The 11,460-nt window shown below is 39.9% G+C and overlaps 1 protein-coding gene across 1 annotated transcript; it reads left to right on the plus strand.

Moving 5' to 3' along the window:
- Window positions 1-514: 514 nt before the first annotated feature.
- il12rb2l (interleukin 12 receptor, beta 2a, like) lies at window positions 515-11,446 on the plus strand. Its single transcript, XM_028985998.1, has 16 exons — window positions 515-813; window positions 1,792-1,874; window positions 1,973-2,239; window positions 4,784-4,916; window positions 5,651-5,793; window positions 5,917-6,059; window positions 6,294-6,429; window positions 6,845-6,912; window positions 7,008-7,227; window positions 8,317-8,511; window positions 9,066-9,167; window positions 9,458-9,592; window positions 9,966-10,103; window positions 10,201-10,273; window positions 10,373-10,460; window positions 10,664-11,446. Exons 2-16 carry the CDS (start codon window positions 1,805-1,807, stop codon window positions 11,024-11,026), a joined length of 2,274 nt encoding a protein of 757 aa, XP_028841831.1. The 5' UTR covers window positions 515-813; window positions 1,792-1,804; the 3' UTR covers window positions 11,027-11,446.
- Window positions 11,447-11,460: the final 14 nt, after the last annotated feature.

Below are 11,460 nucleotides of genomic sequence, written 5' to 3' on the forward strand. Positions count from 1 at the left end.
CTTGACTCTGGAGTCAGTCCATCGTCATTATCAGTATCAGATCTGTATTGGGGCTGGTATGATATATAACATCAATCATGTCAGAAGATATCCTTTGTCAAACTGTTATTGTACATTCTTTAAAATGTAAGATAGAAGGGTTGTAGCTGTAGCTTTAAAAGGCCAATACAAATGCATCACACTTATCTCCGTTTATTTCGTCTTTACATTCTACATTATCGCGGCAGGTTTTGGCGCTGGGAATTTTTGTGTCCTAGTTGTTATCTGTGTCTGCCAGCGACAAATGTTGACGCTGCGTGTCCAGTTATGTGTTGCCATATCCGTCTTTATTGCACCACAATGTATCGGCAATTAAACTAAAAATTACTTTAAGTTTTTTTTACTTGTGAACGAGAGATGTAGACTCACGCGCCTATTCCGTTATGCGGACAAACCAGTTCTTTTGATTCTTTCTTTCTGTTGTTATTACTCTCCTCCAGATCTGGCAACCATAACTCGGCCTCGCCAATCTGTGTGACCAAATGGCTACGCAACAAACTTTTATTTAAAAAAACAACAACCGTACGGCCACGTGGATAGATCCATTTCACCAATCTTCTTTCCTGACGTGATGTCTGAAACGAACTTGTTTCTGCGGCCCACCAGGCTCGCGTCGGCCGCGTGTGGGCGGTATTACTCGGAAACGTGCTGGAGGTTTTTTCTTTTCTCTGCGTGAACCGGAAACCGGCCGAGGGGAGTCTGTGGGTTCAACATGTGCCGCCGTACTGCCGAGGAACTTGTTTTGACCCCTCATTCGATGTGACGTTTATTAAGGTAAAACGGTTTTTATGATCGTTTTTTTTTTCATTGGACTTTAAAAATACGTCGGATGAAAACGAAACGTTATTACATTGTTACAGACGGTTACAGAGATTTTTGGAACAGTTACAGTCTAGTCTAGGAGTTTTTAGAACATTTTTCCTTATGCTATGTTTCTAAAAGAATGTATGTAATTGTCTGATTACATATCTTGTGAATTTGTGTGCGTGTGTGAGTGATCCTCTGTGTGGATACGTATCTTGTGAATTTGTGTGTGTGTGCATGTGTGTGTGTGATCCTCTGTGTGGATACATATCTTGTGAATTTGTGTGTGTGTGTGTGTGTGTGTGTGTGTGTGATCCTCTGTGCGGATACATATCTTGTGAATTTGTGTGCGTGTGTGAGTGATCCTCTGTGTGGATATGTATCTTGTGAATTTGTGTGTGTGTGTGTGTGTGTGTGTGTGTGATCCTCTGTGCGGATACATATCTTGTGAATTTGTGTGTGTGTGTGTGTGATCCTCTGTGCGGATACATATCTTGTGAATTTGTGTGAGTGATCCTCTGTGTGGATACGTATCTTGTGAATTTGTGTGTGTGTGTGTGTGTGATCCTCTGTGCGGATACATATCTTGTGAATTTGTGTCTGTGTTTGTGTGTGTGTGTGATCCTCTGTGCGAATACATATCTTGTGAATTTGTGTGTGTGTGTGATCCTCTGTGCGTATACATATCTTGTGAATTTGTGTCTGTGTTTGTGTGGGTGTGTGATCCTCTGTGCGTATACATATCTTGTGAATTTGTGTCTGTGTTTGTGTGTGTGTGTGTGATCCTCTGTGCGAATACATATCTTGTAAATTTATGTGTGTGTGATCCTCTGTGCGAATACATATCTTGTGAATTTGTGTGTGTGTGTGTGATCCTCTGTGCATATACATATCTTGTGAATTTGTGTGTGTGTGTGTGTGTGTGTGTGTGTGATTCTCTGTGCGTAGACTTCGAGAGCCCATGGCTCTGCAGACACTGTGCTGGCTGGCCCTGGCCCTGGTCCCCACGATCCGACCAGCTTTTCACACCGGTCAGTAATACAGTGTGTTTTGCGCAGGCCCTTTTTTTGAGGTTTTATGACTCTGTGTGATACGTTGTACTTTTTCACTTTGTCTCCCCATGTTGTAGGTGTAGAAGAGCAGCTCTGCGTTTGGGGCCAGAATCAGGGTGACAGGCTGGACAATGTGACCTTAACATGCAGCATCCCTAGCAGCTTGGCTCGCACCTGCACTATCCAATCTCTACTTTTCATCACCATATCTGGCGTGGAGGGGTCCGCCGGATACGTACCACTTTCTGCTATTGCTGAGAAGAGCGCAGAGAAAGTTCAGTGCGACCTGGGTTGCCCGTCCGCGTCTGCGAAGGGATGCTACGCGGGAGTCGTGAAGAAGGCCTGTGAGTGTTTTTAGCTCAGATGGTTTACAAATTGATGGGTGAACATCAATGGCGTCTAGAGATTTGTTTCATGACCTATTTTCTGCACGTCTAGAAAGTAGCGCTTCGTGTGAACCAACAGTTTCCGTTAACTGGTGTCAGGCTTCCATCCAGCAGTACACAGTTTTGACAAACATTCAATGGATCTCACACACTTGTACCATGAATGGTATTCTTGTTTTTGTTTTTTTTTGTCTTTTAATTTAATCACTATAATAATTTATATTTAGATTTTAACGTTTCAGTTTAAACCATTTTTTTCCCCTAAGAATCACAGGCTGTGTGAAGTTTTAGCCACCGTTGTCATCTGCCAACCACAAGAATCATGATCTGAAGCAAATTAAAATTCATTTAAATGGCTTTTTCAGTTAAATTCTTTTTTTTTATGGTTTGGTTTGCTGTCGTTCTTTGGGAGGAGATTTCTAAGGTTGGGCAATCTGCCATTCAGTTTGTTTCATTTCCACCTTCTTTATGAAGCTGACAAAACATTCTCTTAGATCCCAAAACTCCTAGTGTATAATAAGTGGAACAATTTTATTCTTTTTTTTCTTTTTGGGTTTGGGTTTGCCACAGCGGTTGGTTGTCTGCACAATTGATTTGGCAAAAGCTTTATGGCGGATGCCCTTCCTGAAGCAACCCTACCTGGGTTTGGGACAGGCACCAAGAAATACACTGTCACGTGTGTCCCGTGAGTGGCTGGGTTAGTGGATAATAATTTGGAATAGATTATGGAATATGGAATAGATTAAAACCATATGTACTCAAACCCCAGTGCAAACAACAGCGCAGAATACTCCATTGGTTCTGAAATGGCACCGTTCAGGTGAATTTGTCAAACCCGAAAGAGCAACGGAGCTACCACATACACCACACACACACACACCCCTTCTGTTCTTTTGTCAGTTTGGTGTATTTGTTTGCATTGATGTTTCCTTGTGTTGAGTTCTTGTTTGTGGGTGGGATTGGGAAAGTGGACTCTTTTTGTATTGTTACCTTTGTTAATACTTATTCTTTATGCTGTTTGTTTTGAATTTTTCATTAATAATAATAAAAAAGTGGCCACAAACACTGCCAATGGTCACCACAGTGAACACATTTTTTTTACCTCCCACATGTTGGCTACACAAATGTATGGGGTGGTAGTACAAACCTGTAAATACTGATTGTAAGTTGCTCTGGATAAGGGCGTCTGATAAATGTAAATGTATGTGATGGACTTTCTAGTTTATTCATCGACTTTCTACTTCAGACTGTTTTCATGGATGCTGCTGTGTAGCATTTTACCGTAATTTTGAGGTGGCAAAAAGATAGTTTTGCTATAAATATCAGTCTGCCACATAATAACTGTGTGGATATGGTGTTCACCAAAGCTGTGGCTTTGAATTTTTGATTGAAGAAATTAGCATATACATACATATAATACATATAGAACGATATATAGATGTAATGCATTTTATTAATTCCCTCCTGCTTCGTTGTTGCTGATAAAGACTGATGAAAAATATTATTCATATGCCATCATATGAACACTAAATTATTTTACAGTGTATTGGTTCCTTCATACACATTAGTTACATGTTAGTGTGACATGAAAAAAAATGAGACTATTTTTGAACATGAGTAGAGACTTCCTGTGGACTGTATGTACAGGCGTCTTACTGTTATTTCCTGCTGTCTATAAGTCATTTGTTCATGAAGTTAACTATTATTTAAAATGGTGAATAATCTTTCCCATGAAGGAGGTCCTCTTTATTTCTTTTCTCTGTTCAGTTCAGATTTATTCACCCTTTTTTGTACCAGAATAAGTCTAACTTGGCCTGAAGATGCTCTAAAAAGATATCAATTTTTTTAAAACCATGGTTAATGATTACAAGAATGGTGCATGTGAATTGGAATATGGATGAATGATGCCTGCAACATACCTTTCTGGAGCAAGTAAAATTAGTATAAGACAGGTATGACCATATGAATCCTCATAACATCAATACGACATTCTGGCAGTTTAAATTGTGTAACACCAAGTCTATTGTTCAGCATTCACTCTGTCTGTTTCCATCAATGTGTGGGTTTGGTACCCTGGAGAACCTAATTGGAGGCTAGGTGATGTGACCAAGCTTCCTTGTCTTGAACAAAACATTTGGTACAAATATTAATTTTCACTGAATGATGAGCATATTTTCATATTGTGGCCTACTGCAGAAATACAACAAAGTCTCATCACCTGCGCAAAATTGTGTGCTCTGTGTGTGCTCTGGCCCACATTTTTATACCGCAATATATACCGTCTACCGTCTATGGTCAAATCTATATCACAATGTGAATTTTACACCATATCGCATAGCCCCATTTGAAATATAAAGACAGATGATAAACTTCCTCTTCCTCTTTTGCAGTGTTCTTCACTTTGTCTCTTATTTTTGTTTCTCTCACTCAATGCCAATAATGTACATTTATCAAAATTGCCAATGCTTTATAATGACTCCTGCCTTCCATATTCCCTCACAGACCCACCCTCTCCTCCATCAGATTTATACTGCTCCAGGCTTCCTGATAAATATGATATCCATTGTGTCTGGAGCCAAATCAGAGAGCCTGAGATACCCACATTGAACACACTGCACTGGAAGCCGTTTATCAGGTAGGATTCAGAAAGGGTTCAAGATTTTTGTTTCTCCTCTATACCTCCATTTCTACATGCGTAGAGACAATTCCGCGTCCCACCCTGCGATCTCTGCCACCCGGCCAGGAGGGGGGCGCGAACCCCAGGTTGGGAACCACTGATTAAAATTACAATTTTAATATGTTGTGAGGCCCATTCATGCATACATACTCAAATATTTAACCCTTGTGTGTTATAAAGTACATTTTAATTCTCAATTGTGTCCAAATATTGTCCTGGGTTTGACCCAAAGGATACCAGAAGTGAACAGCCATTATGCTGTTTCCGCAAAAAGTTGTGTTTATGGGAGAGAAATCCAGCTTCCTTCCTTCCAGTCTGTGGTCATGCTTAGTAGCGGAAGTCACATTTTTAGCACAATGGCAGCACTGACAATGCTGTGTCTGCCGTGAAGCTGACAATATCCAATGCTTAATGAATAAGGTCATGCAGAATACATATGGGTTGGTTGAAATGACGTTCACAAAAATGTACTGTTTGCTTAAGGCTTAATGTTAATGCTTATGAAATATTGAGTTTCCCCATCATGGATTAAGCCTAGTACAAGACTAAAAGAGAACTTCAATGAAGATCGCTATTCACATACGTTGTTTGTCTAGGACTAGGCCTGAACTGACCCTGTGTGTTTTTGCTTTTTTTTAAACCAGTAGAGATGCCGTCATTCTCATTACTGTTTGTTTAAACTGTGAATGTAGCAAAGGTGCAGTTAATGGAAGTGCAACAGGTGGGACAGTCCCACGGCTGGAGTTTGACAGATCTGAGGACCTGAGTCTGTGGGTCACGTTCACAAACCTGCTGGGGACAGTGCAGTCCAAAGTGGTTAAAATGAGTGCATTTGGTGAGTACATAATAACCCCAATAAAGGAACTGCACTTTGCTACAGATTTACATAACTTGATAACTTTTTTAGTCTTTATAGCAGCTTGCAGTTATGTATGTGTTGTTACCTCTTGTTTACCAGATGGGCCTCAGCCTATGAATGTTCGTCATGAAACTGAACAAGGAAAATTGATGATCTCCTGTGATGTGAATTGCATGTCAATGGATGAAACATCATGTGAAATTCGGTACAGGGTCAAAGGATATGACATCTGGGTAAGACAGGTAAGGTAAGACAGGCTAGATGTCTGCAAATCATTTGCTAATTTGTTAATTTTTTTATCTTAGACATTGACAGTAGATATCCAATTGGAATTTGAAGAATCCCCATGGTCACTTGTTTCCAATATCCAGAATGCCAATGTTTCCCAATCCCTGTCATTGTGAACAAAAAGCATTAGCCAGATTAGGAAAAACGAGATGAATTTTCTTGAGTGTTGTTTCCAATTTTCTTTGCAGAGTGAGCAGCTGTGTGAATTTGAACTGGATCACACGCAACCCTTCACTTTGCATGAGTTTCAGGTTCGCTGCAAGTGTTCAGGCTACATAATGGGCCCTTGGTCTCCCATGTATGTGGCACGTAGTAGTGCGGCAGGTGAGTGTGTGTGTGTTGTGTGGGCTCGGAGTTGCCTAGTGGGTAACACACTTCCTCTAACCCTTAACCCACTCTGGATAAGGGGCTATGATAAATGCCATAAATGTAAATGTATGTGAAGGGTAGCTTCACAATGCTGAGAAGTTGGAAAGGAGAAGCATATGGACTGATTTAGGACTGTCTGTCTTCTTTTTGTCTACATGTGCCAACAAAATGTGATACCAGCCATATATTTTAATTACTTACAATGTCACTAGTTCATTTTGACAGGTATTTTGTATCTGTAAAATGTTTACCTGAATATTAAAAGTTTGTTATAATGTTAAATTTTTTGCAAAGGGTGCACAGACTTTTCCATGTCACTGTACAGAAAAAAAAGTGCTGTTCACACCTTGTTTTCTTCGTTCACCCTCAGAACCAGTTGGTGTTGTGGATGTGTGGAGTTACCCCTCTGCAAATTCCATTCAGAACATCACCTGGAAGGTTTGATTCTAAACACATAGACACATGCAAATTCTTCATTTGCATTTGTCTCCCTCTCTTTTCTGAAAATGTCTCTGTGTTCCTTCCCTGCATAGGTACTTGATCTTTCCCTGGCGAGGGCAGAGGTTAAAGAGTACTTGTTGAAAATAAAGTACTGGAATGGGAGCGAGGAACTGATTCGAGAACCTTGTCTGGAATCCAAGAAGTACTGCACCCTAGCAGTAGATTTCAGAGAAGTAGTGGGAGTGTATGTTTCGGCGAATACCACCAAGGGGTCAACAATCTTCAGTGTACTGCCCCTAACAGAGGCTTCAGGTTGGCTAATAAATGTATTGTATTAATGCTTAATATTTCACATATGAGCAAAGGCAATTGGTCACACAGGGCTAAATGATTTTATTATAGGTATTAATCTAATTATAATTAAACCCACAACATTATCACTTAAACTGAGTTTTTTGACAGGGTATTTTGCCTTTTTTTTCCAAATTCCCAAGAGTAGATTAAACAATGGTGCCAATACATCCATTTTGTGTCTTGAATTTAACTAAACTCAACAGGAAACTATTAGTGATTTCAATTTCAAATAACGTTATTTGTCCCTGAGGGGCAATTTAGAAGACACAGTGGAGCAGCTCACATATAACACTTGTTACAATAGCCACAACATATGACACACAATAAAATTATCCTTTTTTTGCACTATGAACAACGATAAACATAACAGGAGCAGTAAGGTGCATCATTTAAAAAGTGTGTGAGGTGAAAATGGTTGTTTTGGAGGGATGTCCAGTGTTTAGTAGAAGGACAGCTGATTAATTACTAACTTGACATTAAGTCAAGTCAATAAGTGACATTTGTCCATGCGCAATCGGATGTCCCCTCAATAAATATATGTATGTATATAAACAATAAGTTTACAATATAGAAATAATAATAATGTAGTAGATTGAGAACTGAACTGAAACCCTCACAACCGGGAAAATCCAAATCAGGGAAGACTCCACACTGGCCAGGTACCTGTTGATGCTGGAGGAAACAGAAGTGTTTACACCACCTTACCGCATCAGTTTACCCCTTCTGCTCCCTGCATCTTCCTCTGCCACTCCCTCCTCCCTGCGCACATCATCATGGTGAATAGCAATCCTCCTGCTGGCAGAGAGATGCACACAGTGGTTTCGGTTTCGCGTGAGGTTACGTCTTTAGGTGTTTAGTAAGATGTCTGACCACCTTCCATCGTGGAACGAGTCATTTGCAAAAAATAAGTCCACACAGAGGGAAAAAAACAACTTGTCGACTTCTTCCAGGGGGTGTGCCTCTGAAGTTGGCACATGGAAAAATACTATAGTGAAAACCATTATTTTGTATATGTATGCCATTGTATTTTTTTATTTTTTTTCACAGGTGAAGTGACTTCAGACATGTTGTTCACTGTAAAGAGTGAGGAGCACAATTTCGTGGTATCCTGGACTTTGCCTTCAGGCATATCAGATCAAGTACAAAACTATGTCCTGCAGATAGAGGGAGTGGGACCTGCTTCTTATGAAGATTTTAACTGGGTTAGGATAAGTAAAGACCAGAACTCCGCCATCCTGACAGGTATGTCATGCTCAGATGTTACACACAGAGGTATTATTTTTTCCTAATGCACATTTAGGGCATCTGATTGGTTGAGCTGAGTGGTTTTGCCGCTTATTGAGCTGTATCCGAATTTTCTCTGTAACATAACTATTCCTCTTGAAAAACGTTTCTTTAACTGAACAGGAAATCACTTCTCATTTCACTAAAAATATACTTAAAATTCCTGAAAACTAAAATTCCTGAAATCTGTTTAGTTTGTTGTAAAAGTAACATGAAGAGTGACATTACCCAGAATCACCAGGGTTGAGGGCTGGAACAAGAACATCACTTTTCTCATTTTACTTCCTCTGTTGCAAAAGCAGGAAGTTGTTTTTGCCACATGACTTGAAGATGAGAGAAGATGGCGCCAGTCCAGATCTACTTATGGCTTATTTAATAAAAAATAAAACATTATTATTATTATGTTTTGTTATCCATTAAGGGCACATTTCTAATGGTTGCTGCTTCAGAAGACCAGAGTATATGGAGAGGAAGCTGAAAGTCAGCTATTTATTTTCTGTCTCCACCTGCAGGTAACTTCAGGAACTACCTGCCTTTTAATATATCCCTGTTTGGGATTTTCCACAACAGGCGAAGGTTACTCAGGTCATCTGTGGTTTTTGTAAGACAAGGTGGTGAGTAAATTGGTTATTTGTATGGATCACTTTGTCACATTACTTTGTAGTAATTTAAATGAGATTTGTTATATGGGTGGCAACTACGAATGTGTCTGTGAAGATTCTCAGTCATCCAGGTGAATTTGTCTGAAAGTTGAGTCAACGCAACTGGACTTTCTTTCTTTAATGTAGAGATGTTTCATTCTACAAATGTGTTATCAATGTGAATGTGAACTATGAATGTTAGCGTCTGCTCCATTTTTACGTATTTTCACCGTCTGCCTTTTATGCATCCTTCTTGTCTCCAGTTCCTCCTAATGTGCCAGATGTCACTATTCAGAAGTTGTTCCGGTCATCTGTCGAACTGGCCTGGAGTCACATACCTCTGGAGAAGAGCCAGGGAATCATACGGTGCTATATCGTGGGACTTGACAATGAGACGGGTATTCACGGGTGTTCATATAAGGCTTTGCTGCAAGGCCTTGTATAACAGTATTTTCAGGATTTTACCCCATTGGCCTTATTTGTCACATTCTGAGTTTGAGCAATATAAAATGAAAAAAGATCCATAGCTATGATGAATATTCGTTTAATCATTATTACGTTTTGGTGGAAAAGTATCTTCATCTCTGTGGCCTGTTCAGGTGCTATTTTTTGTGCTATTTTCATTGCCTTGCATCTAACCTGCATATACATTTTAGCCACTGATTCTGGGAGCATTTTCTCAGGTTATTACATGGTTTAGCAGTGCCATCTGCTGACATCTTATTTCACTGATTTCTACGTTACATAAAATCTCAAACCTTCTGTACGCAGGCCACACTGTGAGTGCAGATAAGAACAGCTACCAGTTTGATGATCTGGAGCCAAACCGGCACTATCGGTTCTGGATTCAGGCCAAGAGTGAGGCTGGAGTTGGAAACCGTACTGAATTGTTTTTCCAAACCAGTCATGGTACCTTCCTTGCTGAGTCACCCTATGCTCATATACTGTTATTTGTGTGCATTTTTGTGTAAAATTTTATCTATCTACTTGTGTACATTCCTTGTAGATATGTGGGTCGTAGTAGTCGCATGTGTTACCATTGGTGCTACTTGTATCCTGGTGGCCTTTATACTGTCAGTGTAAGTTGGTACTCCTGTACACAGTCTTCTATTCTAGAAAAAAAAGAGTGGGGAAGGGGATTTCGGAAATTAATCTTTGTTTTGTAATACCCATCTCAGTAGGTTTGCCAAAAAATTGAAGGGATGGATTCTGAATTGCTTCAGTCCGAGGGTGCCTGACCCAACACACAGCAGAGTGCTTAAATTGGTATGGCTTCAGCTGTGATTGTCTCTTTGAGATATAGCCATTTCAGAATCCATAGTCATTGTTGTTATGACCGTCCAATATTATATTACTTAATAATATGATGTGAATGCTTTTCACCTCAATCATTGTTACTCATTTTACGTCCAGCTTCAAGAAAATAGAACTGTATTTAATTGAATATAACTTTGCGTGTCCCTCACTAGATCTCCAGACCAGTTTCGCCTATTTTCAGCCCCATGTCTGACTCGACTCTGAAGATTTCTGAGCTAAAGTTTGTAGGTATGGACATTGCTCAGGACACAGACCTCAGAGAGCTGGACCCGCACATCAGCCAGCCTACAGACAAACCCATCTGTCCAGATCATTTACCCATTCCGAAAAGGAAAGCAGGCAAATGCTTGGAAGAACAGGGAGAGATAGGTGTCAGAATGAGGGCAAAGGACTCTGCAGAGGAGGACTACAGCAGGATGATTGACACAGAAGAGGAGGATTGTCCCAGTGCAGAAGACCACACAGTTTGGTCAGATTATGAACGCCATTTCATGCCCGATGAGGCCTTAGCATAATCCTGAAGTTTGTCATGGTAACCCTCCTCCCTCTGGTTAAATCAGAGAGACTGTTAATCACAGGAAGTCATTTGGACAAGATGAGACCAGGCAATTTCAGTTTTCTGGAGAGTATGCCATGCATTTTATATGTGTGTAGTGCTGTGTGTATGTCTTCAGCAAAATACTTTAAGTGAGTGTGGTTGAATTGCTTATGTTTGTTTGTGTAAGATCATGTTGTACAGCAATGTTTTAGAGCACATTTAGGGAACATGTTGATAATGATACAAATAGCTGAATGCTCATTTGTTTACCATATTTACATGCTTCCTATATGAGATTATTGCTAATTTTGTCTGGTCAATTTTTTAAATAAATATCTATTTTTCTAAAGGAGTGTAAATAAAATGTATGTGTAAATAAACATGGCTTGGTACATCCCGTTTCTAGTTATG

This window comes from Denticeps clupeoides, chromosome 7 (genome assembly GCF_900700375.1).
Source record: "Denticeps clupeoides chromosome 7, fDenClu1.1, whole genome shotgun sequence".
In the NCBI taxonomy this organism is placed as follows: domain Eukaryota; kingdom Metazoa; phylum Chordata; class Actinopteri; order Clupeiformes; family Denticipitidae; genus Denticeps; species Denticeps clupeoides.